General features: G+C 40.7%; 1 protein-coding gene across 1 annotated transcript in view; it reads left to right on the plus strand.

Moving 5' to 3' along the window:
* The window catches only part of POLQ (DNA polymerase theta), a 108834-nt gene that overhangs the window by 50772 nt on the left and 34992 nt on the right, over positions 1–23070 (plus strand). The window contains exons 13-18 of the mRNA XM_067545990.1: positions 8999–9192; positions 9543–9667; positions 12729–12972; positions 14605–17855; positions 19338–19484; positions 20072–20268. Of these exons, the coding sequence (XP_067402091.1) occupies positions 8999–9192; positions 9543–9667; positions 12729–12972; positions 14605–17855; positions 19338–19484; positions 20072–20268 (4158 nt within the window). The remainder of the gene's footprint in view (positions 1–8998; positions 9193–9542; positions 9668–12728; positions 12973–14604; positions 17856–19337; positions 19485–20071; positions 20269–23070) is intronic.

Raw genomic sequence — 23070 nt, forward strand, 5'->3', positions numbered from 1 at the left:
TTATGAGGAGAGTCTGAAGGAACTAGGCTAGTTGAATCTGCAGAAGAGAAGAGCTATGAGGGATTTGATAGTGGCCTTCAACTACCTGAAAAGAGATTTCAGGGAGGATGGAGCTAGGCTGTTTTTGGTGGTGGCAGATGACAGAACAAGAAGCAATGATTTCAAGTTGCAATGGAGGAGGTCTAGACTCATAGACTCTAAGGTCAGAAGGGACCAATATGATCATCTCGTCTGGCCTCCTGCACAATGCAGGCCACAGAACCTCACCCACCCACTCCTGTAATAAATTTCTAACCTATGACTAAGTTGTTAGTCCTCAAATCATGGTTTAAAGACTTTAAGGTAAAGAGAATCCACCAGCAAGTGAGCAGTGCTCCATGCTACAGAGGAAGGCGAAAAACTCCCAGAGCCTTTGCCAATCTGCCCTGGGGGAAAATTCCTTCCTGACCCCAAATATGCAATCAGTTAAACCCTGAGCATGTGGGCAAGACTCACCTGCTGGACAGCCAAGAAAGAATTCTCTGTAATAACTAAGAAGGTTAAATAAGATTGGTCCCAAGACTGATCCCTGAGGAACTCCACTAGTAACCTCCCTCCAGCCTGACAGTTCACCTTTCAGTATGACCTGTTGTAGTCTCCCCTTTAACAAGCCCTTTATCCACCTTTCAATTTGCATATTAATCCCCATCTATTCCAAATTAACTAATAATTCCCCAAGTGGAACTGTATCAAATGCCTTACTGAAATCTAGGTAAATTAAATCCACTGCATTCCCTTTGTCTGAAAAATCTCTTATCTTCTCAAAAAAGGAGATGAAGTTGGCACGATCTACCTTTTGTAAAGCCATGTTGTATTTTATCCCAATTACCCTTAACCTTAATGTCCTTAACTACTTTCTCTTTCAAAATATTTTCCAAGATGCTTGCATGCTACTGAGGTCAAACTAACAGGCCTGTAGTCACCCGAATAACTTTTTTCCCCTTTCTTAAAAGTAGGAACTAAGTTAGCAATTCTCCAGGCAAACAGTACAGCCCTGAGTTTAAAGATTTATTAAAAATCCTTGCTAATGGGCTTGCAATTTTGTGCGTTAGTTCCTTTAATATTATTGGATGGAGATTATCCGGCCCACACGATTTATTCCCATTAAGCTGTTCAAGTTTTGCTTCTACCTCGGATGTGGTAATTTCTACCTCCATATCCTCATTCCCATTAGCCACCCCACCACTATCATTAGCCTCATTAAAAATGGAGGCAAAGTATTTATTTAGATATTCGGCCATGCATAGATTATTCTTGACTTCCACCCCATCCTCAGTGCTTAACGGTCCCACTTCTTCTTTCTTGGTTTTCTTCCTATTTATATGGCTATAGAACCTCTTACTATTGGTTTTAATTCTCTTTGCAAGGTCCAACTGTACTTAGCTTTTGGCCTTTCTCACTTTATCTCTACATGTTCTGACCTTCAAGAGGTAGCTTTCCTTGCTGATCCCTCCCATCTTCCACTCCTTGTAAGCTTTCTGCTTTCTCTTAATCACCTGTCTGAGATGCTTACTCATCCAGCTTGGTCTAGAACTCTTGCCTATGAATTTTTTCCCCTTCCTTGGGATACAGGTTTCAGATAGTTCTTGCAACTTTGACTTGAAGTAATTCCAAGCCTCTTCCATCTTTAGATCCATGAGTTCTTCAGTCCAGTCCACTTCCCCAACTAATTCCCTTAATTTTTTAAAGTTAGCCCTTTTGAAATCAAAGACCTTAGTCACAGATCTATTTTTGTTTATCCTTCCATTTAGTTTGAACTGAATTAGCTCATGGTCGCTTGAACCAAGGTTGTCCCCTATAACCAGTTCTTCTATGAGGTTCTCATTACTCACCAAAACCAAATCTAAAATGGCATCCCCTCTTGTTGGTTCAGCAACTATTTGGTGAAGGAATCTGTCAGCTATTACATCCAGGAAAATCTGGGCTCTCTTATTACTACTAGCACTTGTCCTCCAGTCTATATCTGAGAAGTTAAAGTCCCCCATAATCACATAGTTCCCAGTAGTATTTACTTCATTAAAAGCCTTAAAGAGGTCTGTATCCATGTCCAAATCAGATCCTGGTGGTCTGTAGCACACCCCAAGGACTATCCCAGGGGAAACTCTAGTAGTTTTCTTCCCCAATGTGATTTTTACCCAGACAGACTCTGTCTTATCAGTTCCATCTCTTCTGAATTCTTTACAGTCTACCTCATCATTGATATACAATGTTACTCTACCACCTTTGCGGTTATATCTGTCTTTCCTAAATAGCACATACCCTTCAATACTTACACACCAGCCGCAAATACTATTCCACCATGTTTCTGTTATTCCTATAATATCTGGTTTCACTTCCTCTATCAGTAGCTCTAGTTCCTCCATTTTGTTACGCAAACTCCTCACGTTGGTATACAAACATCTTAATTTTTGTTGTTTGGCTTCACTCACGTTCCTTACCTGATTTGGCACAGTCATTCTACTGCCAATATTGCTGTTAGACTGGTATCTACACTACCCTTCCTCTTAATGTCTGTTCTGCTCCCCACTGCTGTGTCCTTTCTTATTTCATTTTCCTCCCTCTCAATGTTAAAATCAGGCGTGGAGATTACCTGGGCATCTCCCAACCATCTTCCCCAACTCCCTAGTTTAAAGCTCTCTTAATCAGTTGTGCCAGCCTCCATCCTAGAAGTACATTTCCCTCCCTACTCAGGTGAAGTCCATCCCAAGAGAACAGTCCTCTGTCCATGAATGCCTCCCAGTGACCATACATCCCAAAGCCCCCTTTATAGCACCACTGCCTGACCCATCTGTTGATCATCAGAATCTTGTCACGCCTTTGTTGTCCTCCTCTAGGGACGGACAGAAACCCACTGAAGATCACTTGACCCTCGATTTCCTTAAGAGTTCCCCAGCCTGGCATAATCTCCTTTGATAAGTTCCAGTGAGAATCTAGCTATATCATTTGTACCCACATGAAGGACAATCATTCTTTCCCTCTCCTGTTAGGATCCTCTTCAGCCTCAGGTCCACATCCCGTATCTTAGCACCCAGGAGACAGCACATCCTTCTGTTCTCCGGATCAGCTCTGGTTACAGGCCTCTCTAGTCTTCTCAGGAGGGAGTCCCCAATCATGTAGACCTGCCTTTTCCTGGTGATGGTGCAGTTCTTAGGCCTGTTCGCTGTTCTTTCTGGCTGCAAGTCATCGCATCTACTATTCTCCTTTGCAATCCTTTACAACCTGATAAGGATAACCTGTATCCTCCTGGGACTCTTATTTGGTGGTATGTCCATTGGCTCATCCACTCTTCGTATAGGACTAGCTGCTTTTCTCTTCTTCCTTGCCCTCCCACCTTCAGTAGCCACTTGCTGTGCCCCTTCTTCATTTTCCAACTCCACATATCTGTTTCTGAGCTCTATTTCTCCTTCACTAGCTCGTCTTTTCCTCTGCAGGGTTCTTGCAGTCACATGCTTTCACTGGCCTCTTTCCTCACCCAGCATTCTCCCCTCAGAGTTCGTTGGTCCTGCTTCCATCTACAGGTCTGTCTTTCCCTTCAGCTTCCTCATTCCTTTGCTCCATTATCTGCTCGAATCCCGTTCTAAACTCAGCCAGAGTTTCCACCTGCATCTCCAACCCTTGAAGTTTCTCTTCCATCAGTTCTATGAGGCGGCACTTCATACAAATGAAGCTCTTTTGAGGTACCCCCTCCAGGATCATGTACATCCTGCAGCTTCCACATCCATTCATCTTCATTGTCTCTTCCACTGCTTGAGTGACTACCACTACAGCCTCTGTATCTGTCATAGCCTTTTTCCTACTTCCTGACAGTGAGAGAGACAAAAACAAAAAAACCTCCACCAAAACAACCCTCAATGAGTACCCAATAATACCAGAACACCACACATTTCCTTCTCAAACTCCCCTGTTTTCAGCTCTGTTTGCTGGCTCTTGTGCTGCTGCAGCTAAGTTGGATATTAGGAAAAACTTTTTCACTAGGAGGGTGGTGAAGCACTGGAATGGGTTCCTTAAGGAGGTGGTGGAATCTCCATCCTTAGAGGTTTTTAACGCCCGGCTTGAGAGCCCTGGCTGTGATGATTTAGTTGGGGTTGGTCCTGCTTTGAGCAGGGGGTTGGACTATATGACCTAAGATTCCTGTGAGACAAGTAATGCTTGATAGTTGCAACAGTCTTGTTTGCTGCCTTTACATATTCAAAGCTGTAAAATAATGCCTTTTTGCTAGTGAGACTGGACTGTTCTCCAGATGATATTGAACAGCATCTACAGCCACAAATGAATAGTCGATCCTATGCTTTTTGGTTCTGCAGGAATTCCAGAGATTCCTGCTGTCTTAGTTTCCTTAAGCTTTTTTAGAGTGCTTTGGATTTGTTGATCGTGAATTTGCGAGGATCATTTTGTGTGGAATAGGTCATCTTAGCAGTGGCCTTAATATCAGGGTCTAAAGAAATTGGGGGTGCATTTAGCAGGTGGCTGACACGTTCACTCCAGCATGCCATACACTCTATTTCTGCCTTGATTAGCTGACCTGAACTGGAGTAGACTGCTCTGGGTGAATGACCTTTCTCATCAGTGAGGTCACACAAGTGTTTATACAAGGAGATGTAGCCTCCTGTTAGAAGTTTTGTCAAGTGCAGTGGCTTTGGCTTCCATAAAAGCGTTGCACTCAGCATTTTTTGCTTTATTATGAATGCTATTTAGTTTACAATACATGACTATATCATCTCTTAATGCTATGCAATGCTCTTTAGTGATGGGTAAGATATTAACGAAGATCCAGGGTTTGTTGGCTTTTTTTGGGGGACCCATGGCAGTCACAGCAGCATTAATTATCTAGGATCTAAAGTCCATCCAGGAGGATTTAGCATCAGTATACTCTGATTGGGCCTCAAACCTGTTTGAGATGTCAACTGCGTAGTATTTTCAAATGCTATTGAATTTTAGATTAGATAATTTAGTGTTTGATAACCCAAATGTTGCTATACCTACGCTTTTTATTGTGAGATGGAAATTTGCAGAGACTAATTTGTGGTCGGTGTAATCAAGTTTAGCAAACCAATAAATTCTGCAGTTGCTGATGGATGATTTCCAACCATGGGAGATTATAATGTAATCAGTTACCTTTGTTCAGCTGTTGTTACTGAGCCAAATACATTGATTAATTTGCTTTCTATGAAACCATGTGTTTGTAATGACAAGCTCATGTTAAAAACACAGCTGTAACACATAATAATGTAGTTGCCTATTCTCTCCTCACCACTGTCTTTAAGGTGCTTTTCATTGAGGCCAACAATTAACATTGTTAACCTGTATGTTTCTCTGATGAATAGCTCCTTGGAGCCTTTTTTGTTCGGGGTTAACACTTTCCATGTTCAGATGTGTACAAGACTCCTATTTATTAGATTAATGAATTAGCTTATTAGTTGTGAATCAGCTTGAGCCCAGGCAAACACCTTAGTGGCTTTCATAGCAGTAGGGTTTGGGTGGAGGAGGAATGGGGTCGCTAATCCCATCTGATTTTAGGCCTGAGTCCTGCAGAAAGACATAAGAACCTAGCGTGGGTTTCACCCACTCCAGCAAGGTTGGAGCTGTCATGACTGGTGCATTTAGTGCAGGTGGTTAGGCTGCGAACTGGTGAGACATGGGAGTATGATTGAGACAACCGGTGCAGTACCAGACCTGAAGGTGTTCATATGAACTCCTCTCTCACCAATTAAATTTAAAATTGGCAATCTATGTTAAAGTCTAAAGTTGTTAAAATCTTTAAAATCATTTAAATTAAATACAAGAAACAATACTAAAGAATACATTTTTGCTGCTGACATTTTAAAGAAAATCAAACCACTGAATTGGTGGAGGTTGCTGGCCAAGCAGCTATGACTAGAGTTTGAAGTTCTAAACCATTTTTGACACGTGCAAAGAGAATATTTTCTTCATTTCAGTTCATTCAGCTAGTTCAGTTCAACAACTAGTTCATTCAAAGTTAAGAAACCATTTGTGAGTTGAAAAAGAAGGAAACCTTCTTTTCCTCTTCCAATTTATGAATAAAAACAAGGTATAATATGTTGAGGTCTCCTACTTCTAAAATCTTGGACATGGTGACCAAAACAATTAGTTCTGTTTACTGAACTACAGATGATACTATTTTTGTTTTAAAAATCAGTTGTAAATGCAAAACATATTTCGATACATTCCTTGATAAACCTTTTTTCTTATGTATCCAGCACATTTTAGGTGCTTTTATTGAACAAAATAATTGTTTTTGTGTATCATTCATTGAATTTGAATTTCCATCCATCCAGAATTTGACATAAATCACAAGTAGAAAATTAATCGTCTAGTAAATAAATGCACCATTAGTTATTTTGTTATATAATAAAAATGTAAAAAGTACAAATCTCAATAAATGCCTGTAAAGCTGTATAATTACATAAATAAATGTGTATAGAGTTAGTGTATCCTTCTAGTTAGCAAAAAGAAGCACTGAATTTTGAGTAAAGTCTATATCTAGTTGCTAAATCAGTGTTTTAATGGCTCAACCAGTGAAACTCAACCTTTCTTTAAGAAAATAATTAAAAAGTACAAATGCAAAATATGATTAAAATCAAAGTTTTCTGATTGCTGATGTAAATCATGATTAAAATCAGTGATTTAAATTGCTTTGATTTAACTCAATCCATCCTTATTAAATTTAGAAGCTATTTTGCTTATGTAGTACATATTATGGAGCAGCTGCTGCTCCATAGTTGAGATTCAATCAGTGTGTCCATTATAAATCCAATTTGGTCTCCACTTTCCTCAAATCCAGAGAAAAGTCTCATCTGTCTCAAAATTTGAACATTGTGTCTGGGACAGTTAGAATTTTTCTAAAATATTTGAAGTGAATTGGACGAAGGTTTTCTGAATTATGAGATCCTCCTGAGGCTTAGGCTCCTCAAGCTCTACCTCAGACACCCATTGAGAATTTGGAGACTTACTGGGCCCTATCACCTACTATGAGCCTAAGGACGCTTGTTTGAGGCCTATTCCAACCTCCCCATAAGCTTTAAGAAGGTTGTTGGTCCCTAATGAGTCTGTTTGGCACATTTGCAGTGGAGGAGTCTACTACAGCTATGAGAGGGGAGCCCTGAGGAGTCTGCTAAATCTGTTGTGGGCTGGTGTCCCCAACAAGACAACTACGATTTGTGTGTGTGTATTCAAGAAGGCCCTAAAAGCCAGTTAAATTCATGGAGAGAGAGTCATGAGCCTGTAAAGATTAACATGGGAGTGATTAGGTGCCCTTATAACTATCCTAAGATTCATGGGCATGAGGACCTTAAAGGAATGCTGTTCAAAATCTGATTCTCTTCTCTCTCCCCATTAAATGTGCATCTTTTTACATATTCCAGCTTATAAAACAGAGTCGTGACAGTTTGGAAATTCCTGCTGAGGAACTGTGTGACCCATGCAAAACAAAAGAGGGATGATGTGATTGTCTGTGAAGAGAGAGGAATGCATGCTTTTGCCTGACTCTCGGCTCCATTCCCCTGCTCGTTCTGTCATTGACCCAGCAGTTGACCAAAACCAAATGATTTTGCCGGGTGTGTTAGTGTCCTGTATGTGCTGGCAAATTGCCTACATCAGGAGGAGTTATATTTTGTTTCTACTTTTATTAAGCAAAGCAGAGCTGCTTTGTATAGTATGCAACAAAACACTTGCTCCCCGCTGACATCTGTTGAAAAGTACGAAATGAAAGGATGAATTCTGTTTGTTTTCTGAGGCAGGAAATGTTAATGTAATAATGTATTTTCTCTCTGGAGTTTTCAGTCACAGCAGTTTGTCCAGTGTATTTAATTTGAAATAGTGCTATTGAACAAAATGTTCTTGAGAGTCTTTCCCATTAACCTTGCCTGAAACATTATTTATAAACTTTTTGTTTCCAAAGCAAGACTGGAGATAATTTTTGCCAGGTGTTGCTCTCCAAATATATCCTATGTGTTATAGTTTTTCTCTATCTACTATAATAATGATTCTTGACTCTCTTAGGCTTGAATGCTCTGATTCTGCAAATCTATGGCTGACCTTTTTTGGAATTTGATAAAAACAAGAAGTATTTGTTGGGTAGGAATGGGTAAAAAAAAAGACCTGCCTTTCTGGAATGGGATCCTGTTTTCAGCAATTCTTACTCTTGCCAACATTAAAAGGGAGATAGACGATTTGTAGCTGCCTCCCCAGACATTTTGCATTTTGTATTCTGTTAAATATGCCCCAAGAACTGTTAACTAGTTATTTGAAACAAAATCTCAATATGTTGATGTAGATATTAAGACATTCTCTCTTCTGGTATTGAATCAGACTGATTGAATTTTAACCAGAAAATTTTTGTTTTGTTTTGTTCCTTAGGTGTTGAATTGTTTGGGTATTTTTGTTCATATAAATAATAGCACTGAAATTTTTGTGCTCAAGGTAATCATGAAGTGAAAGGAAAAGTGGACTGCAGAATCCATACTCCTCTACATGATCAAATACCATGGCAGTGTCTAGCAAAGCTGCTGATACTGGATGTCCTGTTTCTTGGTGGAATGTACTAGAAAAATGTGTCTCACTGACACTGATCTTAATAGATAAGCATATGTTAATCAGTTCTGTGAAGTAAAAATAAAGCTACTGTTCAAAAAACCTTTATTTTTAATATCTTGGTTTTAGGAACAATCTGACAAAGGGTCTGAACTGTGTAATCATGAGAATATACCAACATGTGTCAGAGCTCATTAATCCAAGCATTAAAAACTAGTTTGGAAGAGCTTTTACGTTCTTCAAGATATGTGGTTATGACTCAGTGCATCTAAATTTTGTGTAGAACACTGTAACCATATGTCGTGGATTACATTAGTATTTATCCTCTTCGTTGCAAATGTAGTGCTGTGCCTATTCTTATGAAATAGTTTTTGCTTTAAAGAGTGAGACATTGATTTGTTTTCTTTAGGTCACTCCTGTGTATGAGGAGTGGACCACCATTGACTGGTACCAGTTTTTCTGCTTGTGGGAGAAGCTACCTGCGTCTATGAAGCGAGTGGCTGAGCTGGTGGGGATTGAAGAAGGCTTCCTGGCTCGCTCTGTAAAGGGCAAAATCATAGCTAAAACAGAGAAACAGCAAAGACAAATGTCCATTCACAGAAGGTAATAATAAATGGGCCTAAGTGCCCAAGGGGAGGAGGTTCTAAAGGATAAGTGTGTGAGGGAATGATCAAATTGCCAGGTTCTGTTCTGTATGAAAGTGTTGTCTGGGACTGGCTGTCCTTTTGACTGAGCTGGTAGCTAATGGAATTTGGATCAGTCCCTGATGAGTTTATCCATGTTGGGTAAGAGAACTGTGCTACAAGAAGCTTGGGTATATGTAAAGAAGAATGATCTGGGAAGTTATTTCCTTTGTTTGCCACTTCTGGTCCAGAGTAGCATGGAGCATTTACCACTAGCTTGGACTCAATTACTTTATTTTTAAAAAATTTCTGCATATGCTTTTTGTATAGGTTTTTCACCAGCCTTGCCCTATTGGATTTAATCAGTGAGGTTCCCTTAAAGGATATTATTAAGAAATACAGCTGTAGTCGTGGCCAGCTTCAATCCTTGCAACAGTCTGCGGCTACCTATGCAGGTTAGTCAAAGGGACAGAAAAATTCTGGAGTCTTGGGTTCTAAATATTTGTTCTTTTCAATTTGTTAATGGAGAACATATGATCAGCTTTCTTCATATATGGCATTGCTGGCTAAAATGTGGCAATGATAAGTTTAGCCCATGCACTGTTGTAATGCAACCTGTGGTTGCCATTTGCTCTGATATGGAAAAGCATCCTGCAGAGGCTACACCACCCACTCAGTGGAGGATGATAGGATCAAAATGGAGAATTGCATGTTGGGAAATGTAGTCTCCATAAGCTGCATCTTAATTGGTAAGTGAATAAAATTTGTCCCATTTTATCCAAATTAAGTAGAGGTTAATCCTGTCCTTCTGACAAGTTATCAATGTGGTGCTCTTATGTGGACAAAGTTTGGATGCCTCTGATACTTAGTTCAGCGATTTCTCAGTTGCAAAATTAACTGACTAAAAAATGTAATTTTACAATTGCCAAAAAAGACAGAAGTCTCCATGTCACTTTTACCATAGCTTCTCAAACACTTAACAAGGGTTCGGAGAGTGTTAACTTGCCTGACAAATCAGGACTGGCAAATCAGAAGATAAGAGGACACAACATGAGTAAGAAAACTCTTTTCTTTCATCACCAAAGTCATAGAATCATAGAAGATTAGGGTTGGAAGGGACCTCAGGAGATCATCTAGTCCAACCCCCTGCTCAAAGCAGGACCAACCTCAGTCCTCTCAACTCCACAAATGGGGTCCATGAATTTTAAAGAATAGTCATGTTTCCCAACTTTTCAAGATGCAAATGTGGGATGCAGTGTGTGACAAAGATTAAAAAATGAAGAGCACACAAAAATTATTCAGAAAGGAAAGTTTAAAATGTTAGCTGTTCATTCTGATAGTGTTAATAACTTCTTGTAGTATCATTTTCATGATTCTCTATTCCCAGTGTAAAGCATTTTCAGCAATCAGTGAGGCGATACTAGATTTGTCAAGAACGTAGGTATCTTGGGGGCTAAAATGAATGATGTCTCTTGAAATTAAGGTATGGTTAAGAGGAATGAGTGCAGTTGTATTCTGAGTGGCTATAAAAATGGGATTCTGTGTCTTTCTTCCAATGATTTCCATATCCATTGTGCTCCGTTTACAGGTAAAAAGGAGTCGATTTTTCCTAGCTCTACTAGCCTTTCATGCTTAGTCTGGCCTGAGAGAGTCAAGTTTGTTTTTCTCCATCTCACCCATTGTCATCAGTTATAAAGATTAAAGTAACTCCTCATAAAATAATAAAAGCCATATGTTCTGTGCAATCTGCCCCTGACTTCCCCAGCCTGACTTCCTTCAGCTTCCTTCAGCTTTTCATTTCACTATCATTTCACTAGTATTGCAGAACCGAGGTTAGATACTTAGTCTGGGTCTGAATTCACTGCAGGTGACAGCTTGGTTGTTGGCTGGTTGATACTGACAGAGACTGCTCCTTTCAGGTGTGAGAAATCCTCCTATAAAGCATGAAGTCTTTCACAAGGAAAATTTATTCCTCTAAATGGAAAAGTTCTCAGTACAGGCAACCCAATGCAGTCTTGACCCAGTGGAAGCTCCTATACCAAAGGTCCTGGGCTACCTCCAGGATCTAAAACGGTGTTTTCATTCCTCTCCATCAAAATTCATCTAGCAGCAATTTCAGGATGTCTCACCCCTGTCCAATCCTGTTCAATATTTTCACATCCTACAATATCTAGATTTCTGAAAAGGGCTATTCTATGCTTATTCTCCCAACAAGGAACTTTCTTCTATATGGAATCTCAACATTATCCTCACAAACCTCATGAAGCCCCACTTTGAGCCCCTTGCGGAATGTGCTTACACCATTGTACCCTGGAATTGGTTGCCGTAATTTCAGCCAGCAGGGTCAGCGAGCAGCAAACTCTGACTGCTGATATCTCTTACACAACATTTCAGGAAGACAGGATGGTGATGAGGCCTCATTCAAAATTAAACAGAAGTTTCACTTAAATCATTCCATCAACTTGCCTGTCTTTTTCCCCCAAACCTCATTCTGGGCCTGGAGAAAAAAATCTTTTCATCTTTAATGTTTCAATATATTTATTGTATTATCTTGATAGAACAAATCCCTTTAGACTGTCATCCTGTCCCTTTGTTGCTGTTTCTGGGCCTTCAAAGGGTCAAACCATCTCCTTTCAGAGGATATGGAAATGAATCATACAGTGTATATCGATCTGCTACCAGATGGTTGTTGTACTGCGTCCCCTCAAATGTAAAGCTGATGCCACTAGAGCACAAGATCCATCCCCTTCTTCTTTTTTTTAGGAACATTCCAGTATCAGAAATCTGTAAGGCAGTCACATGCAGTACACCAATGACTTTTTTTTAGACACTGTGCCTTTGATCTAGCTGCAACGTCAGATGTCAGCTGTGGAAGAGTGATATTACAAATGTTTGATTAAGACAATCAAGATTCCTCAATCCCATCTTCCATATGGGGGCACTGCTTGTTGAACAAGTCTGGCACATATAATCTTTTGATGTTTCTGTGCTTCCAAGGTCTTACATCTGTCAGTCTCTATTTAATTGCAATTTAATGTTAAGATGATAGAGACGATAGGGAGCAATATGGTCATCTTAAAGAGTAGAACTTCTATATTGGCAATTTCCTGATCAAATATTTCATACAGAGGCAATAGCTCATTTCCTGGTTCTCCAGCAATCTTCTGACTGCAACATAGGTCAATATATTTAGCAACGGTTAAGAATATTATTACACTGGGAAGTTAATAATATCTCCAGGGAGAGCCCTGTGTGGGACTTTTTAAAATCCCACTCCCACCCGCTCCCGCTATTATGGCAGCAGATCCTGCGGGATCTCAGTCCCATTGCTGGACTCTACACTAGACTCTACACTAGTGCTGCATAGGGCTTTACTGCCTGGCATGTAAAGAGATAATTTTTAGTTTGTTAGATTGTTTTTGCATGTTCAAACTGATATTACAGACAAAAATGGGTCTAACTTTTTAGAACTGAAGTTAAAATTAGGCCTAACAGAATGTTACTTACATGTTCCAGGGATGGTAACAGTTTTCTGTAATCATCTGGGGTGGCACAACATGGAACAGTTGCTATCCCAGTTTCAGAGTCGCCTCACCTTTGGTGTCCAGAGGGAGCTGTGTGACCTGGTTCGGGTATCTCTGCTGAACGCGCAGCATGCCAGAGCTCTATATAATGCTGGCTTCATCACAGTGGCTGATCTTGCTAAAGGAAATACTGCCAAAGTGGAAACTGCCCTGAAGAATGCGGTACCATTTAAAAGGTGAGAGATCAACCGGTTGTCAACCTGGAAGCATTTCTGGGTGCACTCCTTTCCACTATAAATGGAGTTAACAGATATTCACTCTTGACTATATGGTTCCAAGAGTACTTCTAATGAATTAGAGCATATGGTGGTTATTGGATAAGTTTGGGAGTCCTGGGTTCTGTTCCTTACCCTTCTGTTGACCCACTGTACAGCCTTGGACAAGTTACTGTACCTCTCAGAGTGTTTCTGCACTGCATTAAAATATCCGTAGCTGGCTTGTCAGCTGGCTTAGGCTGTGGGGCTATAAAATTGCAGTGTAGATGTCTGAGCACAGACTGGAGCCTGGGCTTTAGGACCCTTACTACTCATGTAGTCATAGAGCCCAGGCTCCAGCCCAAGCCCAGATGTCTACACTGCAGTTTTATAGCCCTGCAGCTTGGGCCCCACCAGCTAGTCACCTGACTCAGGCCAGCCACAGGTGTTTTATTGCAGTGTAGACTTAGCCTCAGTGTCTTTTTCACCCTATGTTGAACAGGGATGATGCTTCTCTACTCCTCAGGGGTGTTCTATTTAATTAATCCTACGTTGTAACATAGTCTGAGATCCACTGCTAGTGTTTTGTTAGAGCAAACTATACAGAATACTACTGTAAGGTTTTTCTGGACAATAAAATTTGTGAGCTGGTCTGTCAGCAGAAGGAACACTAACTAGAAATTCGTAAATTCAATTTTGCATGCCCAGTAAGAGCCATATGAATTATGGAGGTATCTGTACATTTCTTATTTTAATGAAAGTTGTCAATTGAAGAGAATGCTAATCATTTTACTGCTGTAATTCCACAGTTGCTTTGTGGAGGTTTTGTGAAGTTTGTGCATGAGGTACCTTTTAAAACTAAATCATTGGCCAAACTAACGCTCTAATAAAGCAAAAGTTTATGTCCATTCGAAAAGTATCCCATACTGCATGTCTACACAGGTAAACTAGGTTAAATCCCTGCAGAGAACCTCTTTTCACACTCAAAACTGATGTAGTTGCTAGGTTTCCATTATAACATGAGCATAGTTTACCTGCAGTTTCTCTACACTTTGTGTGGACTGCATCAAAGGAAAATGATATTGGAGATTGCTCTTGGTGGCCTTGATCCACTTCTTAGTAAACAGCTGTCCATATGAGAAAATCTTAATTGCTCACCGTAGGGATGATCCTTTGTGCATAGCGACTCATTTAAATTAATGGGCATTCAGGACTGGGCTAATTGTGAGCTGATGTAGTAGAACTACAGCTAAGGACTGAGTTTGAATTTGAGTCCAGAATTATCTACTGTTACATGGTTGCTCCAGGTTTTTGTCACACTGGGGGGAGGAGTAAGGGGAAACCACTTCATTGCAGCCTCAGCATGGTCATTCTATTACCTTCTACTGTACTACATTCACTTTTTAACACCCCTCCCCCCAAATATTTATTTCCTAGTAGATGCAGCCTGTGTGGTCCAGAATGTTTTGCCATAATGCTTCATTAAAACTATTATCTTAATTGAAGATAAACACAAAGTAGCATGGTGACAGTTGCTTTGACTGTTCATTATTGTCAGTACGAATGTTACTAAACAACTTTCTGGCTCACTTCAAGTTGTTTTCCTTTCATTAGCGTTCGTAGGGCAGTGGATGAAGATGAAGAGGCAGTTGAGGAGCGTCGGAATACCCACTGTATCTGGATGGTGGGAATGAAGGGCTTAACCGAAAGTGAGGCGGCATCCCTTATTGTGGAGGAGGCTAGAATGCTCCTACAGCAGGACTTGGCTACAATAGGAGTGCAGTGGAACCCAGATTCTTTTCTTGAGTCTGATACATCTTCTATGACTAGCAGTGAATCAGAGCTGGAGGACAGGAATAATAAATTGAATGTTTCATTTGGGACTTTCAAAGTATTCAGCAATGAAGGGTACAGAATTCTACCTGATAAAGGCACCAGTTTTCAAGCTGGGAATTCATCAAATATTAAAAAGGGAAATAAAAGGCTGTTATGTGCTAGTACATCAAACTCCAGACTCCAAAATGAAGTGCAGGAAGATCACACCCATACAGAGGAGAGAAATGGTGATGTCATCGTATACAGTGCTAGAAAGCGGCCAAATTTGAGCAAAGGTAAAGAAAACAGGGAAGTTACTTTTCTAACCAAAAGTGACGCAGGCTCTGCGACAACTATTCAAGAATTCCCTACTGAAAAGGAAAGAAGACCAACCTTGAACTTTACTTCACGAAAAACTTCTAAGGCATCTGGGTACAGGAGGACTATGGACACTAGTTTCAGCCAAATTGAGGGCAAAAGCAGTGCTTCAAAACGGCATCGATTGCTGCTTGACAAGTCAAGGATGCACACAACAGATGTGAATGGGCCTTCTCTATCCAGCCATAGCAAGTCTAAAGATAAATCTTTTTCAGACCGAAAGAACAGGGAATTCAGAGAAAACGGATCATCTGCTCACAAGGCCTTCACTGTCGAAGGCTCAAAACCTTTACAGGTGGATGAAATGCAGCCAGAGAGCGAAGTAATGAAAGAATTACATACACAGCCTTCCACTACTAGTGAAGTCAATCCTAAAGAAACAGTGAGTGATCTGGAAGTTAGGGCTACTATATTGAGGGATGCTCCACCCTTGAATATGGAGACAAATGATACTGTGGTGGAGCTGGGAATTTCTAGCAGGTCATTGACAAATGAAAACATTGGTGTTAAACAGAGCAAAATCCAACCAGGTAAAAATTGTGCTGAAAAGATACCAGTCAAACAACAAATGGTTCTAGGTAAAGATCTTTGTAATGATGCAGCCAGCAATCCTGCAAACATGCATGTGAGCACTAGTGCTAGCAAACAGAAAACTGTTTGTTTATATCCTGCTGAGAATAAATCCTTCTATTTTCAAATTCAAAATGATGGCAAAACTAGTACTAAAAAGCCCAGTGGAACTTTGTTACAAACTGGAGGTGTGGGTAAAGCAGATAATCAGCCTGAGGATTTTCTGAGAGACTCAACAGTAAAATCCAAAGCTCTTTGTGTTGTAAAAGATATTAAAAATGGCTGTTTCCCTGATCTGTATTCAGTCTGCAGAGAATTTGAAGACAGCTTCCAGTTGGATACACAGACTGATAGGATATTACAACAGCAGGTGGCAGCTGAAATTGCAGGCCAGCAGGGAGCAAAAGACACACAGCCGGCAGAGATACCTGTGCAGAAAAACTCCACGAAACTACACTGTGCCAGCACTTTACGAACTGAGGGAGTTGCAGATGAAAAGCTAGCAGCAGCACTTAGAAAAGTGGTCTATTCAAGTCTTGGGACGACAAACCCTGTGAAAGAAACCTCTGATTTACATTGCACTAAAGCTTTGGGCTCTAGAAGCCCTAATTTACAGCCTACAATGAAGTGCACAGAATCTGCATTTTGCCTTAACGGAAATGATTTTTCTTTCACTGACTCACAACTATATAGCTTTTTACAAGGTTATCAGACCCAGAATTCAGTGAAGGAAAGTGCCCCTCGAGGTCTTCAGAAGGCAGTCTCTCCCTCCAATGGCCAGCGCCCTCACACTGTGCTTGTACAAGTTGAATGCCATCCCCCTCCTGAAACTAGTCTGAATATGAGTGATAGTTTACTGTTTGATGATAGCTTCAATGATGTCAATGGCCCTCCATATATGCACACAGATGAGGCTGAAGAGGCAGAACATGGGGAACAGAAGGTTGTGCCTCTTCCCTCTAAAGCTACTTCCAGCTCTCTTGCTGACGTTTTGCATCAGCAGAACATGGGACCTGTTCAGGATGTGTTAACTGTCAGAGTAAACTATAATGGACAGCAGCAGCCAGCACAGTGTAGTGATGTGTCTGTTATATTCTCTGACATAGATTCTTTCCAGAGAGCTGAAGCTTTAGGTAATGTAGACTTACCTCCTTTTCAAGGAAACAGTGTGTCTGAAGCTTTTGTTGAGCTAGGGTTAAGAAAGCCATGGCGTGAGGACGATGACCCCAGACCAGAGGATACAAGAGGAGATCAAGGTGAAAGGCCCAAGAATGCCCAACAAGCTGTGGAAAAGAATATCAATCCAGTGGCATGGTCTGATCAATCATTTGACATAAGCCCGGGATTGCAAGATATTTTAGACAGATGGCCTAGTCCTTCAGATAATAAACCTGTTGTAAATCCAAGAGTTTCTTCTTCAAAAGGCAAGCTGGTAATCTCAAATAGTAAACGGGAGCCAGATGCAATTTTTGAATTCAACTATTGTCAAAGAGAGTCATTATCCACTTGCCAGGGTTTAAAGAACTATTTCAAAGTTAAAGAGAGCAATAAGGGAGTCCTGGATGTGCAGAAACCAGCTTATAACCCTCTGCTGCTTAAGGGAAGGAACAGAATATCTGACCCTCAGCTGGATATCAGTAATGGACTTATTCCTCCAACGCCTCCCAAGGAACCTGTTCCAAAGAGTTTTGGCACATCCTCTGTGACACTTGGAAAAAACAAAAATATCAGCTACATAGATGAAGTCCCACCTTTTCAGCCACTGCAGAATGGCAAACCTAGTTCAGAACACCACATAGAAACACTGCAGTTTAATCCTGGGAATGGAGACTCACTTGAGGTTTTTCTTGAGACTAGCCCTGTAAAAGACAATTCTATTATAGATCAAGGCTTTTCATTGCAATTATCTCAAGATATTTTGCCACTTATTTCATGCAGCGCTGAAAGCTTCACTATTATTGATGTGGCAAGTGACAAAGCTCTCTTCCAGACCTTCATCAGAGAATGGAGGAACAACAGTAGATTTGCCATCTCGGTGGCTTGTGAAAGAACAAAATGTCTCTTGTCTCCCAAGTCAACTATAGGTGGCAGATTCAAACAAGGTCAGTCCCTATTTCACATTCCTACCACATTAAATTGTAAACAGTTCTCAGTTTAACCTGGGGCATTAAAAATAGGGATGGGAATGACTATAAATATATTCCTTTGGATTTATCTAAATAAGACGATAAAAGGCTTCCATATGAATTGAGTACTGAGAGCCACTATAGAAGGAAAGAGTTGGGTATCAGGAGGGAAGGATGAATGTCCCAAGATGAATAATTGAAAGGGTGGATCTGGGAAGAGGAGGGTGACTGGATGGAGGAAGGCCTCAGCTTTATTTAAAAGGCTACCATCATTACCACCATGCTGTGGTTCTTAAGTGTTTGCTTCCTGTATTATTTGGGGACTCTTAATCACATGAACACACACACTCAGACTAGTTATTGCACAGAGCAAATATGAACTGAGAATTTATCACATCCCTCATTTTAAAATGGAATGATGTTATAGTTTCCTTCTGATGATACAGGAGGAGATAAATAAATGGCTTTTATCTTGGCATCAAGTTCAGAACAAAATGTTTTTGAGTTCAGAAGCAAATATAAGCAACTTATTCATGACCATGAAGGCAGTATTCCTTACAGATATTGTGGGCTGATCTGAGGTTAAATATTTTCCAATTTACAAAAAGTTGATTTGGGTAGATTTAATTGTTTAGGTATGAAATTCAGACCAGTCCCAAATCCCTCAGATTGTTGCTGTACTCCTGCCCTTTTTCACCAGTAGTATTAATGTACTGCAACTCTCCTAAGGGGCTCATGCAGTGGAAAGAAGGCAGCCATTCAGGAGCAATTGGGAGGCGGATTCAAGCAGTTCCCTTAGAGGAAGAAGGACAACCACTTTCGCCTTTCTCCAACCTCCTCCCTCTTTTAAGGTCTTTGAAAGAAGGAAATGTAAGCAAGCAGCAGCTTTCCTCCATCGGTCTTAAGGGAGGAGATGGAACCATTGCCAGCAGCTTGTCTCTGAAGCTCTCTGCCTGATGGCAAAAATCCACACACAAACTGTTGTGTTTTTAATTTTACTCCCTATTCTTATCTTAAAAACACCTCTCCCACCCAACATAAAACCAAAACACCAGGGAGTTAAGCAGTGGAGGATTTGCCTAAATATAGTAACCAAACCAAAACAGTTATTGTCTCAACAAGAATGCAATAAATTTGAGTGAAAAATGAAATGTGCCCCAATGCAGGGTGAATTATATCTCAATTCTTGGGTATATTATGAGGCAGAAAGCAAATCGCTTTAAGGAACCCTAAGTGGTGGTTTGTCTGTTTTGGGCAGCTTGCTATTCTAAAGTCACTAGTTAAAAAAGAATTGGGGTCGAGGGGAAGTCCGTTGCATAGAAGAGAATTCAAGCATTTGTTCAGTTTTAAGAATTCCAGGCTGTGTTGGGTTGTTTCATTATTAGATTTTCAGTTGACCAAACTGCTATATTTATGGATGTCATTTTAGAATCATAACTTTTAAAAATGTTTACGTAGTAAGATCTCCCCAGCGGATCCAGGTTAAAGATGATGGGTTTCCTGTCAAAGGCTGTGAAGACATCTTGGTAGTTGGGTTGTCTGTATGCTGGGGTGGAAAGGATGCCTACTATGTCTCACTGCAGCAGAAACAAGCAGACCAGACTGGTAAGTGAGGATTGCCAGACAGACCGAACTGCAAAACACCACAGATTTCAGGGAAGAACTATGAGGAGATCCCTTTTGGGAGATGGCTTCTAAGTATATGTCCCTATCATCGTTCCTAATCCAACTCAGTTGCTGGATTAAGTAATCAGACTGGATTAAGTTCCAGGTCTGAGAGTGACATGTTTGCCAGTATTTCATATATTTCCTGTTCCTAAAGGAGGTAGTGAAGACTATTGGTATTAGAAAAGGTCTAGAAAGCACTGAGTTGCAGGCTGATCTGCTTGTGAATGTGACCGAGTAAGTCATTAAATTTCCTTGCACTTCAGTCAACCCAGCTGTGATATTGAGGTAATAATAGGATCTTAGTTATAACTAGACAGTATATCTAACCTATTCTTTATAGATAAAGTACTCATCTTCTTAGATCCCTACTGAATCAAAACAATATGGATTTATTATTTATTCAAGCTCCAACTATATGCTCCGTGTTTTCAGTTTAGGAATGGTAGCTTCAAAGAATTCCACATTCCCTTACCCCTTTCTCTCCATTACTGGATAAATAAACTAATTTGTGTCCCTGATCTCAGAAATCAGTGCCAGCTTGGCACCACCTCCCTTGGATCAGAACCTGTCTATGACTGAGAAATTGTGTCAAATACAGTCCTGCTTGCAGAAGGAATCTGAGAGAGAGCGCTCACTTGTCATGTACAACTTCATCGAGCACTACAAGACCCTTCTGATGGCTTGTGGCATCTCCCTGGAAGGAAGTTTCGAGGACCCAAAGGTTTCAGAAATTAAGAACTTTTAATTCATGTAAAACTTCCATTCGTTATTTAAACCAGTGATTCTGGGTAACTTTTAGTGCTTAATACTCTGCTCAAGACATTTGTTTTTTATTTAGCGTTGAAAACAAACATTTCTGTCAAAGTTTGTAATATTATTCACAGCTAAAGTAATAGAAGTCCACATTAATTAGTATTTTACATTTACTACTTACTATGATATTTTTGAAGTTTCTCAGTGTCTGCAAAAAATAGACACAGAATGGTCTTTCACCCGGGGAGATCTGGCTTCAAATCTTCTTTGGATCACATATGGAAGATGAGTTTGGGTCTCATACAGGGCCTACTGGACAAAGTCAGCATTGCAGAGCTCCTGTTCCATTGGCACAAGAGGCCTGTGACTGGAATTGCAGAACTGGTTCAAGCCATCTTATTGGTACCTAGGCAGAGATCTGAGTCAATCTTGCACTGGAACTTTCATGCCTGGCCCTCACTTTTATTACAATCCCTCATTTTCAGAAGAACTACATTCACACTTAATTTTGAGAGGCGGGGAGGGTTCCAGTGGTTGGAAATCAAGTAAAGTGTTTGAAAGAGTGAAAAACGAACATGGCCCTGATTTAGTAAAAAGCACTGCCACTTTTAAGTGTGTGTGTGGGGGTGGTTATTGGTGATGACTTTCAAAGTTCAAATCAATGTGACACACAATGGGGAAAAAAAAGTAGAAGAATTTTAAACCAGATTAAAAGAATTAGAACAGGAAAACTGTTCTTAAACTTATGAGTTGAGTTCAGTCTGAGGGATTAACATGCTCACCAAAGACCTGAAACAAATACAAGAGGAAAAGAACATGTTTGTGTTCCAGAGTACATTTCAACAGAAATACTGTGTTGGCCACCACCTTGATTTCGCATCTCCACGGGGCCTTCCAGGTGTTTTTTAAACATCACTTTTTCATAAAACATGAAGTTCTAAAATTTTCAGAACTGGTTGAGGAGCCTTCCTCAGCTTCCACTTTTGGATTCTTTGGAAAGTAGTGTCCATTGGGGCCATCTCGGAGGGTTCTGAGGGCATGAAAGGGGAACCCAGCAACCCTTCAGTTCCTTTCTAACCGCCTGCCCCAGGTGCAGCAAGCTTACATCACACAGCATCCTCCATGCTGTCTTCATAGTGTTTTCTTCTTTTTTCTCCCCTTTTTGAGGCAAATTTTCTTTATAGTTAGTCAGTTAGGTTTTCCTTGTAAAAGACATGAGGAGATGCTGGTCCAGCCTGGGCTTGTTTGGACCTGCAGAAGTAGAAGGGCTGCCTCACATTCCCTGACTGATGGGGCGGGTCTTCAGGCCCAGATAACTAAGCTGGCACTGCATAAGTTTAGAGTCGGCTTCAAAGACTGTGCCACAGGAGCGGATTTGTCTTAGCCTGCATGGATCCAGGGCTGCAAAGCATGGATCTGGATCAGATAACCTAGCATGCATCTGGGGCTGCAAAACAAAGATCTGGATCCAGCAGCCTAGCGTGGATCTGGGAGCTGCAAAACCCAGATGGGAATCTGGGACCTGCAAAACCCAGATCCCATCGCATATTACTGATCCAGAGCTACCAAAAAAAAAAAGGCTCTGTATGGATATGTGGCTGATAGGTAAGGCTTGGCATCCACAATCAGAGCTTGAATTCAGATTCAACAGTCAAACATGAAGGGCTGCGAAGCACAGTTGCCAAGAAGGGATCCAATTGCCTGGGATCCAGCCAGTAAGAGCATCTGACTATTGAGTCACTTGTCTAGTGGCTCTGTACCACTGAGGACCCTGATCCACCCAGGTCAGTGGTGTCCAGTACTACATATACAAGAGCATGATTTTTGCAGAGCTGATTGCCTTACTGACTCTGTCCAACATATTGGTATAAGCAAGCAGATTAATGTGGAGGTCCTCACAGCACTAGAAAAGGAAATGCATTACAAGATTCTGATCAGTTGTGGAATGGTGGATCAGGGTAGTTTTTTCACATTCTGCTTCCTGTTTGCCATTTTTTAGATGCACGCATTTGACACTCTGATTGTCTGGGAGAAGGTTTTCCCTTTCCAATACTCCATCTATCAGACACACCCTGTAGGCTAGAAGAAAGGAACTGATCCAGTCTTAGACTCTTCTACTGTTAGAAGTTGTAAAAGCCAATTTGGTCCTGGAATTGTCAGTTCCCTGTGTTCTTGGTAGGAATTGTTGAGGTTTTCTTGGGATCCCAGTCCATCCCTAAGGGCTAATTCAGATGCCCAGGACTGGATTTACAAAAACCTGATAGACCAAGAACTGATGCCAGGTTTGGAGGCTGCCTTGGATTGTGAAGGTACTGTAACCATCAAATGTTCTATTGATTCTGAGATTCATGGAGCCAAAGATTTATTTGCTACATAGTCTCTGTAGGAGAAATGGTACGGTGTCTCAGGATCCATCCCAGTGCTCCAGAAAGACTGCCTATTGTCTTTTGAATCTCTTTGTAACCCTCAAATGCAAAGGCAAAAAAGAGATACCTTCTTCTGTGAGTTAACAAGTGCATTACCAAGGTTCTGCAGAGAAGATAGTGTGCTGTAGGTCCTGTTTCCTTTAGAGCTTTATGTGAGGGGCTATGAGAATCACACTAATATTCCTAGAACCTGACATAAATATTCTGATGGATCCATATGTCTGATTTCTCATAGAAGAAAATGTTATTAGAACCTTATTGCGCTCTGGGCAACCTACCTTCAGTTATAATTAGCCAGGAAGGAGACTTTTCAGGTTTGCTTCCGGCTCCACCGTAGAGTACAG

Source organism: Emydura macquarii, unplaced genomic scaffold, assembly GCF_026122565.2.
Source record: "Emydura macquarii macquarii isolate MOO-44397 ecotype Brisbane River unplaced genomic scaffold, CSIRO-AGI_Emac_v2 contig_1119, whole genome shotgun sequence".
In the NCBI taxonomy this organism is placed as follows: Eukaryota; Metazoa; Chordata; order Testudines; family Chelidae; genus Emydura; species Emydura macquarii.